Source organism: Gorilla gorilla, chromosome 19, assembly GCF_029281585.2.
Source record: "Gorilla gorilla gorilla isolate KB3781 chromosome 19, NHGRI_mGorGor1-v2.1_pri, whole genome shotgun sequence".
NCBI lineage: Eukaryota > Metazoa > Chordata > Mammalia > Primates > Hominidae > Gorilla > Gorilla gorilla.
In genome coordinates, this window is record NC_073243.2 from 82,385,426 (window position 1) to 82,398,595 (window position 13,170).

General features: G+C 33.9%; 1 protein-coding gene across 3 annotated transcripts in view; it reads left to right on the plus strand.

Annotated features, from left to right (window-relative positions):
* The window catches only part of NIPBL (NIPBL cohesin loading factor), a 187,159-nt gene that overhangs the window by 137,169 nt on the left and 36,820 nt on the right, over positions 1-13,170 (plus strand). For all 3 annotated transcript variants that reach the window (XM_019013452.4, XM_019013451.4, XM_055367729.2), the window contains 10 exons: positions 502-634; positions 1,485-1,628; positions 3,783-3,872; positions 4,930-5,144; positions 5,246-5,348; positions 6,525-6,623; positions 6,718-6,864; positions 9,046-9,180; positions 10,694-10,792; positions 11,815-11,868. In XM_019013452.4, the coding sequence (XP_018868997.3) occupies positions 502-634; positions 1,485-1,628; positions 3,783-3,872; positions 4,930-5,144; positions 5,246-5,348; positions 6,525-6,623; positions 6,718-6,864; positions 9,046-9,180; positions 10,694-10,792; positions 11,815-11,868 (1,219 nt within the window). The remainder of the gene's footprint in view (positions 1-501; positions 635-1,484; positions 1,629-3,782; positions 3,873-4,929; positions 5,145-5,245; positions 5,349-6,524; positions 6,624-6,717; positions 6,865-9,045; positions 9,181-10,693; positions 10,793-11,814; positions 11,869-13,170) is intronic.

A 13,170-nucleotide genomic window follows, 5' to 3' on the forward strand; every position in this document is an offset into this window, starting at 1 on the left:
CTGACCAACGCGGTGAAACCCCATCTCTACTAAAAATACAAAAATTAGCCAGGCATGGTGGTGCACGCCTGTAGTCCCAGCTCCTTGAGAGGCTGAGGCAGGAGAATCGCTGGAACCCGGGAGGTGGAGCGTTGCCGTAAGCCAAGATCATGCCACTGCACTCCAGCCTGGGTGACAGGGTGAGACTCCATCTCAAAAAAATAAAGAATTTATGGTGATCTTTTAGGTAGAAAAACAGTGATCATTTTTTTAAATGTGTTTCACTTGCAAGAAAGTAGTATTAGTATTGCTTAATAAATGAATTCCCTATAATTAAGGAGAAAGTGGAGTTTGTGAAATAGACTCATTTTAAACCATATTTTATTTAATGTACATTTATATATTTTGTTACTAAACATAGAAAAAAGAAAACTTAGCTAACAATTTCCATCATGTTGGTAGACAGATGACTGACATGTGTCACCTAAATTGACATCCTTTTCATTATTTGTCTTTGAACAGATGTGGTAGTAAGCAAGGTGAAGAAGATTACAGACCACTGTTTGAAAATTTTGTTCAAGACCTTCTTTCAACAGTCAATAAGCCTGAATGGCCAGCTGCTGAACTACTCCTTAGTTTGTTAGGGAGACTGTTGGTAAGAGTATAGCATTTAAAGATTATTAGATTACTAGAAGACAACATAATGAGGATGTACTCTGATTCACAGATGATGAATTCTTTAAAAATGTGTAAGGAAATATGAACATTGCATCTCTTTTTGCATGTGCATAACTGTACACAATATTGTCAGTACCTTGTAGAAAATTTTCAAATGTTGTGAAGTTTGGTGCTTTCATTTCATTACATAAGATAACAGTGCTTTAACAATTTTTTTTTTTTTTGGAAATGTTATATTGTTAAAAGCATCTCAACACTGAGTCATAAGTTACTCATTTCAAAGCAAGAAAATGATTAATATAGACTCCTTATCATCTTTAAGAGTATTTCTACAAATGTATGGCATTTTGTAGTCGTCATGTAACGCAGTAGGTAAATGCAAAGAAATGTTGTGACTCTCTTTATTTTTAAACTACATTTGAACTTGCACAATACACATTGTTACAAAGCTTCTGGGACCTTTTTGTGAATGGGAAAATATGTTAATATTATTCGGAAACTATAATAACTTTTCATAGGCATCAGAATTCTACCCTAAGAAATTTTTACTCAGTAATACCACATTTTGTGCAAATAATACAGTTGAGCCTGCATATTTAATGAGTTATGTTGTTCTTAAGGAAGTTTAATCTGTAATTTTTTTAGTCACATGAAAATGTTCAGATTCCAGAAAATCAAAAAGCAAAAATGACTTTATGGGACAGTATCACAGGAAAAAAAGTTTAAATTTTAAATTATACAATTTAGATTGGGAATTTATATGATAAATTGCTATTTAAAATATATCATTATAAATCTATTCAATCAAAAACTATTTTGATATTTAGGTTCATCAGTTCAGTAACAAGTCAACAGAGATGGCTTTAAGAGTGGCATCTCTTGATTACCTTGGAACTGTTGCTGCACGGCTAAGAAAAGATGCTGTTACAAGCAAAATGGATCAAGGATCTATAGAACGCATTTTAAAACAGGTACTAAGATAAAAGATTAAAATTATGGGAATGAATAATAGTTATTTTCTTTGCATGTCCTTACATTAGTTTTGCATTTCATTTTGTGTGGATTCAAAATAGGATTTTTACTTCTAAAAGTTGCTTTTCAAAGCCCCAGTGAGAAATTTTAAGACCCGAGAATGAATTATTTAGTCTAACAGGGACTTCTGAATGGTTCATATAAATCATTTACTTTCTTTTTGTGAAGTACTCTTAATAATGTATAATGCTGTTTTATATTTGATTTAACATAAATTTTATTTAAGTTTTTAATTTACTGAATGGTGATTTAGCATACCCAATAAGATTGTTTTGTACTTTTGAATGTTATGTATCTTCTCATACCAAGAAGGTGTGAGGAGAGCTTTTTTATACTTTATTACATTAGAGAGTTTTCATCTTGGGGGAAAAAGTGTTTTATTGCCTTTTTTTTTTTTTTTTAATGTGGATGAAGTGGTAGTAATAAAGTTACTTGAGAAAATTGGTGAAGAAATGATTTCTAATCCTACTATATACAACTTCTGTTTTCATTTTTTTCTAGTCTTTTTTTATGCTCATAATCATATCCATGTTGGTAGAAATGCCTCTAATTTTTTTTTAGCTATAGTTCGTGTTTTGAAATAATTTCAACCTTAGAGAAAAATTGTAGGAATAGTACTAAGAACTCCCATAAAAGCTTCTTGCAAATTCCTCAATTATTGACAACTTACAAAATTTCCTTTATCATCTTTCAAAATATAGATGTATGTGTGTCTGTATATGCATTTTTTTTTAAATTTTGTTTCGAACCACTTGAAGTTAAGTTGTAGACATGATTCCCTCATTACCCCTGAATTCTCTAATGCAGTGATTTTCCAAGTATGATCCCCTTGACAAGTAGCACCAACATTGAAATCATCTGGGAGCTAACAAGTACATTTCTAACAAAAGTACAAATTCTTAGGACCCCCCCGGACCTACTGAATCAAAAACTCTTGGTTTAACAAGCCCTCCAGGTGATTCTAATGAATGAATGAATGCTGAAACTTGGGAGCCACTGCTTAGTGTATATTTCTGCAAACAAGAGCTCTCACTTAAATATCTATAGTACAATTATCAAAAGCAAAAAATTATCATTAATACAATATTAACATCTGATATGATACTACAGTACCTACTCTGGTAAATTATAATTTGTTGCCATCATTATTTTAATGCTCAAATCATCCTAGATTTGATCAATGAGAACCCTTTGAAGCTGGCTTTTATATCCTTTTGATATATTCCCATCATAATTTGAGGGCTTTCTAGAACAAAAAGGTGTTTCAGGCAGATCTTTTACCTTCTCTACCCCTGCCCTGGGATCAGTTGTTTCTCCTAGGAATCTTGGTTCCTTTTGTTGGTGAATTGTAATGGAGAAACCAAGATCTAGTTACTGGATGACTTTCTGTATTTCTTAAAGTGGGCCTGGAACCTCTTATTGCCATGTATGGCTATGTTGATTATACATTGTGCAGCTCAAGGGGAAGGATCATTTGTAAATTTTTATGGCTCTCAACACATATTTCCAAAAGGAAATTCTTCCTACCTCTGAAGATTTAACACATTTTTCTGATCATTTTTCTGTCAACTACCTATGAGCTCTTTTTTTAAAAAATGACATATGGTTCATAAAAATAATGGCCAGGCGCAGTGGCTTACACCTGTAATCTCAGAAGGGTGGATTATTTGAGGTCAGGAGTTCGAGATCAGCTTAGCCAACATGGTGAAACCCTGTCTCTACTAAAAATACAAAAATTAGCCAGGCATGGTGGACCATGCCTGTAGTCCCAGCTACTAGGGAGGCTGAGGCAGGAGAATTGCTTGAACCCAGGAGGCAAAGGTTGCAGTGAGCCGAGATAGTGCCACTGGACTCCAGCCTGGGCGACAGAGTGAAACTCCATCTCAAAAAAAGTAAAACAAAAAAGGCAAACTTCAGCTATCAATATATAATATTTTTCGGAAATAATATTTTTCTGTTTTTTCCTTTTAGTTACTGTGGTTGTATTTTCATTTTTAATATCAGTTTTTCCTTCAGATTTGTGTTTACAATTAGATGATTTATTAAAGCACACCAGTAATATCTTTTTTGTTCTTATTTGGTTTATTCTATAGGTTTCAGGAGGGGAAGATGAAATCCAACAATTACAAAAAGCATTGCTTGATTACTTGGATGAAAACACTGAGACTGATCCTTCACTGGTGGTAGGATTCTTTTCCCCTGTTTTGGAGATACTACATGTTTATTTAAATTGGGTTTAAGAAAATTGGGAGGTAGCATGATGAAGAGGAAAACTTAAGTTGTTTGGAATATTGATTTTCAAAACAAAAGGATACTTGATAATCTAAACAGAAAAGAATGCTTTGGGTTGATTTGTCTTATATGGAATTCTGGTTACAGATACTGTACTGTACTAAAATTGTGTGACAAGAGAAATATTTGGAAGTCTCTCCGTAAGTGATCTTTGAGACTAGGCTAGGTCATTGGTTCTGAGAGTGAGTATGGGCCGAGTGGTACATGAGATGATCTATAAGCCTGTAGAAATAAACTATTGGATTTTTATATGTACATTTTTAAATATAATTTTACTTCTATTTCATGTATGTTACACAACGTAACCAAAATATTAGTATAAGAGGTTCATGTACAAAATTTATAAACTATTATTTGAGAACATTATACATAGAGATATTTTATTTTATTTTTTAACTGATGTGATATGCAATTGAAAGAAATGGGATACTACTAAGCTCTTCAGCCAAATACTGTAGGTTTTCAGTTTGTATTCAAAGGAACAGATTTACAGGTGTGTCTCAGTGTTAAACTATTTCAGTGACAATTGTCTTTGTGTTTCTTGGAGAACTAAGGCAAAATTTGAAAACAGATGAAGTCTTCTACCTTCAGCATTTTATCAATTTGTTTTAAACTTTCCTAGTTGACCCATCATCTGTTTAACTTTGTCATGATATTGTCCTTGATTAAGTAGTTGATAATAGTATTCTATGTTTAATACAGTTGTGTTTATCAAATTATCTTGACTTCATTAATGTAAGTATTGGAACATAGTAAAATAATAAGTTTTCTAACATTTAGGATATTCTATATTTTCTGGCTTTCTTAAAATCTGTTTTTATCACATGGAAGTTGTTTTAAAGTAAACTTTAATATTTGTATTCCTGTAATGTGAGCACTCTAACTTTATTAACTTGGAAATCTTGTTGCTAATTTCATCAAGCTCAAGTCTGTCTAATTTCTTTCCAGTTTTCTCGTAAATTCTATATAGCCCAGTGGTTTCGAGACACAACTCTGGAAACAGAAAAAGCAATGAAATCACAAAAAGATGAAGAATCATCTGAAGGAACACATCATGCAAAGGAAATTGAGACAACTGGCCAAATTATGCATCGAGCTGAAAACCGAAAAAAGTTTCTTAGAAGCATTATCAAAACCACACCTTCTCAGTTTAGCACATTAAAGTAAGATCCAAGGAGAAAACAGTTTACATTTATCTCCTTGATATCTATTTACCTAAGTTACAAAAAAAGAAAAATAAATTTTTAATGACTTTTTGTTGCAGGATGAACTCTGATACTGTGGACTATGATGATGCTTGCTTGATTGTTCGATACTTGGCCTCCATGAGGCCGTTTGCCCAGAGCTTTGATATTTATTTGACACAGGTAAACTGGATAAGAATTCCTTTTACAGTGATATTGATTTTTCTGATTCTGGATGCTTGTGAGCAGTATATAATATCATTCATTGTTGAGTACAGATACTTAAAAGATCATAGATGTAGTATCTGTTTTTAGGTTCTCCGGCCAGGTGCAGTGGCTCACGCCTGTAATCCCAACACTTTGGGAAGCCAAGGCAGGTGGATCACCTGAGGTCAGGAGTTCGAGACCAGCCTGACCAACATGGTGAAACCCTGTCTCTACTAAAAATACAAAAATTAGCCGGGCGAGGTGGCACACGGCTGTAATCCCAGATACTCGGGAGGCTGAGTCCGGAGAATCACTTGAACCTGGGAGGTGGAAGTTGCAGTGAGCCGAGATCGTGCCATTGCACTCCAGCCTGGGCAACAAGAGGGAAACTCCATCTCAAAAAAAAAAAAAAGAAAGTCCTTGTTCTACATCCCTTTTACATATTCTTGTTTTACAAATATATATTTGTATGAATGCACACACATACAGTATCAGTAGAGTAAGTGACATTATAAAAACATTCAACTAAATCCCAGCACTTTGGGAAGCCAAGGCGGGCAGATTACGAGGTCAGGAGATCAAGACTGTCCTGGCTAACACAGCGAAACCCTGTCTCTACTAAAAATACAAAAAATTAGCTGCCATGGTAGCATGTGCCTGTAGTCCCAGCTACTCAGGAGGCTGAGGCAGGAGAATCGCTTGAACCCGGGAGATGGAGGTTGCAGGGAGCCGAGATTGCGCCACTGCACTCCAGCCTGGGCGACAGAGCGAGACTCCATCCCAAAAAATAAAGTAATAAAATACAAAACATTCAACTACCAAATTATGATTTGAATGATACTAAATATCTTTGATTCAAGTTACACATAGCAAGGTTTTAGTGGGACTACAGGTTCTGCAAATGAAGCATAACAATTAAAAATCAGGTTTAATTGGATAAACGAAAGGCTCCAAAGTATGGACTGTACGCTTAACACCTGTACTGATCTTTAAGTTAAACTTTGAATCATTAGGAAAGATCCTTTACTCATTTATATACAGATTAAAGAGAGGTAAATAATAGATTTGTTTTCTTTTGCATGTTTTCATGCTATTTTTAATTAAATTTTATGTATTCTAAAATTTACAAAAATGTCAATGTTTGCTTGGCAGATACTACGAGTTCTTGGTGAAAATGCAATTGCTGTTCGAACAAAAGCCATGAAGTGTTTGTCTGAGGTTGTTGCTGTAGACCCCAGTATTCTAGCAAGGGTAAAGAGCAAAAATGATTCTTTCTTTTCTATTCGAATTGGAATATTCACTCTATTTAGGTATAAATTGTTTTTTTCTCTTCATTTTTCTTTAGCTTGATATGCAACGAGGTGTTCATGGACGATTGATGGATAATTCGACTAGTGTCCGAGAAGCAGCAGTAGAATTACTAGGTCGATTTGTCCTTTGTCGACCTCAGCTTGCTGAACAGTATTATGATATGCTGATTGAAAGAATATTGGTATGTTTGTCATTTTTATAATGATTCATGAATATAATTTTGCCTTTCATGCATCATGTTTTGTTTTAAAGTGTTAAGTTAGAAAAATAAATGTACCAATTATATATTTATATTGTCTAATTTATGAACTATTGCCACTTTCTAAACAAGTACATATTTTTAAGAATAGCCCTTGCAATATCATAAAACAAATCATTGGTAATAATTGGATTCCTTTTTTCAGTTGCTGTTTCTTTTTAATTATACCAGTTTACAATGAGTAGATGATAGGAACCACATGGGATAGTTAAATGTTTTTGAACAAGAATCTAGAGTGATTTTATGTATATATTTATGTATGTATATATATAAATAGGAAGAATTATTTCAGTGAGAGACACGTACAGAACGTTGGTACCTGACAGTATTTTTGGATCCCTTAGGTGCATCTTCTTGTTTCCTTAAAGCTGATTAATGATGAGCTCAGATACCTACAAGTTAAGCCCAAAAGTTCGTTGAGGTTTAAGAGCAAACTAAAGAGGTTCTACATACATCATGGAATTCTCTGGCTCTGAAGCATTTTTCTGAAAAATGAAAGGAAACATTGGCATTAGGAAATATCTGTGGAATCTCCACACTACCCATTGCAGGCATATTGACTTATTGTAGAACTCAACATAGATGCACTAGTGCACAAAATTAAGTATTACCTCAATGACAAGAGTTTATTTTGTCACCCTTGGCCTTATATCAGAACATTGTATGACAGAAGTATAGAGTCATTTTTAGCTTCAACTAGGCATAAATCTTGGTTGAGAAACAAATAATTTAAAGAAAAGCTGGAAAAATTTTTTTCCTTCTTAGGGCTTCCATCTTTTGAAGGGTAAAATCAACAGGATTCCCACATATCTAATAAACTCTGGTATTTGTAACCCTAGTAAAATATCCTAAAATATTTTGGGGATTGCTAAAATCACATAATGGAGATTAATAATTTTGCACACTTCATGTATGATGCTTTTTATTTTTAAAACTCTTTAGTATGAAAGTTTGTTAAAGAAAAATAGTACAGTGAACACCCTTGTACCTACCTCCATACTTCATCTGTACTTTCGGCTAAATTATTTTAAGTCAAACATTTTTTACTTCTTTTCTTGTGAACACTTCAGTTTGTAACACCAAAAAAAGATACTGTGCTATATAAACAAAACCATTATCTCACCCAAATTAACACTCTAGTATCATCTGAATACTAGTTCTTAGATCCTCCGTTGTCCTAAAAATGTTTTTTCATTCTTCTTTTTTAAGAATCAGAATTCAGTCAAAGGTAATACATTGCATTTGGGGGTCATGTCTTAAAATTGAAGACTATTTTCTTATTCTTTTTTTTTACATCCCATATGACATTGACTGATTAAAAAGGCCTGATCGGTTTTGTTATCTTCCCATGCTTCATTTAATTTAACTTGTGTTTTGTATCTCTTATAAACCATAAGATAGGCCAGGCACAGTGCCTCATGCCTGTAATTCCAGCACTTTGGGAGGCTGAGGCGGGTGAATCACCCAAGGTCAGGAGTTCGAGACCAGCCTGACAACATGGTGAAACACTGTTTCTACTAAAAATACAAAAATTAGCCAGGCGTGGTGATATGCACCTGTAATCCCAGCTACTCGGGAGGCTGAGACAGGAGAATCGCTTGAGCCTAGGAGGCAGAGGTTGCAGTGAGCTGAGATCGCACCATTGTACCCCAGCCTGGGCGAGAAGAGCAAAACTCCATCTCAAAAAAAAAAAGAAGTAACCATAAGATAGTGCCAAAGGTTTGATAAGATTCAGGTTAAACATTTTTATGAAGTCTACTTTTAAGTGATACTTCATGTGCTGTTTAAGTGCCAGACACTATTCTAAAGCTTATGTTTGTTTTCTCATTTAATTTTGACAAGCGTATACTTCTAGTCTTGTGTCCAGGGCTTACCTATAAAATATGTTTCTATGTCTTAGATATCATACTTTAAAAGTAAAGACAATATAATAAAATAACACGTTTATAGTAGCAGTAAGAAAGCATGTAAAAAGCAAATATGTCAAATGTGTTTATCATTTTAACAAATAGTGAATATACGGCGTATGGATACTTATTTTCTAATTTCACACACTAGGCATCTCAATTTTTCTGACACTTAAAAATACCTTTCTGTTTTTAGGATACTGGTATCAGTGTCAGGAAAAGAGTAATAAAGATTCTCAGAGACATTTGTATTGAACAACCAACATTTCCAAAAATCACAGAAATGTGTGTAAAAATGATTCGCAGAGTCAATGATGAAGAGGGCATTAAGGTAGTGTTGACTGTTTTAAATTTATTTTTCATTAATATTTAAAATAAGTTAAATGTTTATTGCACCTCAATGTTGATTTTAAATATATCCAAACACTTTACAATGAATCGTTTTTAGTTTATAAACTTAAGAAAAATACATACTTTAATTTTTTTTGTTTCTAGATTTTTATATTAATTATTATAATCTGATTTTAACCAACCAATTCCTCAGTGGTAATATTTATTTAAGACTGGCCATAGTAGCTCATGCCTATAATTCCAGCACTTTGGGAGGCCAAGGCAGGAGAATGGCTTGAGGCCAGGAGTTGGAGATCATCCTGGGCAACATAGTAAGAATCCTATTTCTATAAAAAATAAAATGATGAAAATAATTTTTAAAAATTTCACCAGACATAGTAGAGCATGCCTATAGTTCCAGCTACTCTAGAGACTGACACAGGAAGATTACTTGAGCCCAGGAATTCAAGGCTGCAGTGAGCTGTGATCTTGCCACTGCACTACTGCCTGGGCAAGGGTGAGACTCCATCTCAAAAAATGTGCATGTGTGTGTTGATTGATTTATTGATTGTTATTATAAGAGATTGCATTATATTCAAAGGTTTCTCATGGGGTTATTTTAATTTTCAAATGTTTTTAGTTTTCTAAATTATTAAATAAATACTTTGTTTCATTATATTAAGTGAAATAAGCCAGACACAGAAAATAGCACATATTTTCACTCATGCATGGAAGCTTAAAAAAAATTTATCTCATAGAGATAGAGAATAGAAAGATGGTTAGCAGAGGGAGGGAAGGGTTGTGAGGGGTTGAATAAAGAGGGGTTGGTTCACAGTTATCAAAAATACACCTAGAAGGAATAAAATTTAGTGTTCAGTAGCACAGTAGGGTGACTATAGTTAACAATAATTTATTGTACATTTCAAAATAACTAGAAGAATGGAAATAGGATGTTCCTAACACAAAGAAATGGTAAGTGCTTGAGGCGATGGATAGATACCCCAGTTACCCTGATTTGATCATTATACATTGTATGCTTGTATCAAAAGTTCAAATATACTTCATAAATGTGTACAGCTATTATGTATCCATAAAAAAATTTTTTTAAGTTGAGTCCTAAATTCATTAGTAAATTTACATTTATATATAATAATATGTATAATTGTCCCTTTTTTTTAAGTTTAGCAAACACTGTAACAACTTCTTCTCCAAAAGCAGTAAATATATTTTTTAGTTTGATCATAAACATTTGAGTGTATAGTATGAAGAAGTTCTAGGCTAGGGATAGTATCACCCATTCGTATTGTTTAAAATCTTTACCAAATTGAAAATTTTTATAGTTTTGAGAAATTAGTAGTTTTAGAAAAAACTGAGGAAATTAATACCAGAAATTCCTGGCAATTTGTGTTTTGATTAGTTATTTATAGCTTTGTGTTGGGCCTAATGAGAATTTGGAATTGTGAAATTGCCGTATTTGTTATAATTAGTTAATTTGAAATTTCTCTTCCTTCTAGAAATTAGTAAATGAAACATTCCAGAAACTCTGGTTTACTCCAACTCCACACAATGACAAAGAAGCAATGACAAGGAAAATTTTAAACATTACCGATGTGGTAAGAAGGACTGGAACAAGGGTGTGGTCACTGTTGATCCAGACCTAATTGAGGCCTACATTTCTTATGAAGGAAGAGACAATAATGAGATATTTCATTAATCTTGACATTTCGTACTGCTGCCTTTACTTTATGTTTCTGGAGATGCTGAAGGGATGCAAGTAACATGTCGTTGATGTTTCCATATAGCCCTACTTCTTGGCATTAATTGATGTAAACACTGATACTGAGATTTTCCTATTCCTCCAGCAATTAAAAACAGGGAGGGAAAGGAGAAATGGAAGAACAGATACAATTGCCCAAGGGTAATAATCTGCAAAGATAGTAATGCCTTTTTCAGAAATTATGAATATGGATTAGCTACATTTTTTATTATGCATAAGCTATACATTTTGTGTTTTTAATATAAGAAATTTTTTCCAGTCACAGTGGCATATGCCTATAATCCCAGCTGCTCAGGAGTCTGAGACGGGGGATCAAGAGATCTTTGAACCAGGAGTTCAAAGCTGCAGTATACTGTAATCATGCCTGTGAATAGACACTACACTCCAGCCTGGGCAATATAATAGCAAGATCCCTTCTCAAAAAAAAAAAAAGAAAGAAAAATTCTGTATATTCAATCACATCATCTTCTACATTTCTATTGATGTCTTTAAAATGTGCCATCTAGAAGGGTAATAAGAAAAATATTTTTGTTCTTAATGTTTAAGATATTACAGATTTTCCTCACAGAGTGTAGTTCAAGTTATTGTGCCATTTTAAACTTATGCCACTTTAAACATTTAGTGCCATATTAAACCTCAATACATTAAACTAATTTCTTCAATGTTTTCCAGGATATTTTTAGAATAAAGTTCTGTAACGTTGGTAAATGGTTGTGTTACTGAAAAAATAGTTTACTTTAAAAATAAACTTTTGAATTGAGAAAATTGAAACATGTTTCAGGCTAAAGCATAACAAAAGCATATTTTATTCAGATTTTTAAATATACTTCTAATTTTGATTCTTTTCATCACCCTTAGGTTGCAGCATGCAGAGATACTGGATATGACTGGTTTGAGCAACTCCTTCAAAACGTGAGTGTTCTTTTGACTCCTGATAACCTAAAATTTAATAGGTTAGTGTTTTGGTTTTTTTTTTGACTGTATGATTTAAAAGAACCTTTTTAGTTCTTTTGGTAGGGAAAATTTATTTCTATATGTTAGGCTGGATGATTTTGTTAATTTCTATAATTAATTCAGTTGCCTGATTGTGTGTTTTTTTTTTTTTTTTTTTTTTTTTGAGACGGAGTCTCGCTCTCTCACTCTGTCACCCAGGCTGGAGTGCAGTGGCACAATCTTGGTTCACTTCAACCTCTGCCTCCTGGGTTCAAGCAATTCTCCTGCCTCAGCCTCCAGAGTAGCTAGGATTACAGGTGTCCACCACCATACTCGGCTAATTTTTGTATTTTTAGTAGAGACGGGGTTTTACCATGTTGGCCAGGCTGGTCTCAAACTCCTGACCTCAGGTGACCTGCCTGCCTCGGCCTCCCAAAGTGCTGGGATTATAGGCATGAGCCACTGCGCCTGGCCTTCAGTTGTCTATTGTAGAAGTAAGTTTTCTGAATCATTAACTAAAATTCTATCTTACTTTCTTTCCAGATAATTATGTTTTTCTTTAATCTCTGTGATTAATAGATACAAGATTTATAAATGGATCAATATATTGCATTAAAAATATAATTACATGATTTAGTATGTTATGCATAGAATTTCCTTTAGTAGTACAGAATCAAACCACAACTAGTGGGTTTTTTTTTAAGTTTCATAAATAGAAATGTTTATCTCCCTATGAATTGTTAAATTTTTTATTTTAGAAAATTTCACATAGGCAGAAATATCCATCACCCAGCTTCAAAAATTATCAGCATTTTCCCAGTCTTGTTATAGCTATCCTTCCCCTATCTGGTTTTCTCCTTTTCTTTCTTTCTTCTTTTGTTTTCTGTAATACTTTTTTTTTTTTTTTTTTTTTTTTTTTGAGACAGAGTCTCACTCTGTCACCCAAACTGGAGTGCAGTGGCGCCATCTTGGCCGGCTCACTGCAACCTCCGCCTCCTGGGTTCAAGGGTTTCTCCTACCTCAGCCTCCCAAGTAGCTGGGGTTACAGGCACTTGCCACCACACCCAGCTAATTTTTGTATTTTTAGTAGAGATGAAGTTTCGCCATGTTGGCCAGGCTGGTCTCAAACTCCTGACCTCAGGTGATCTTCCCACCTCGGCCTCCCAAAGTGCTGAGATACAGGCGTGGGCCACCATGCCCAGCCTGTAATACCTTTAAAACAAATGCCAAACTTTATATTATCTCATTCATAAATACTTTAGCATCTATCTATCTGTAGCA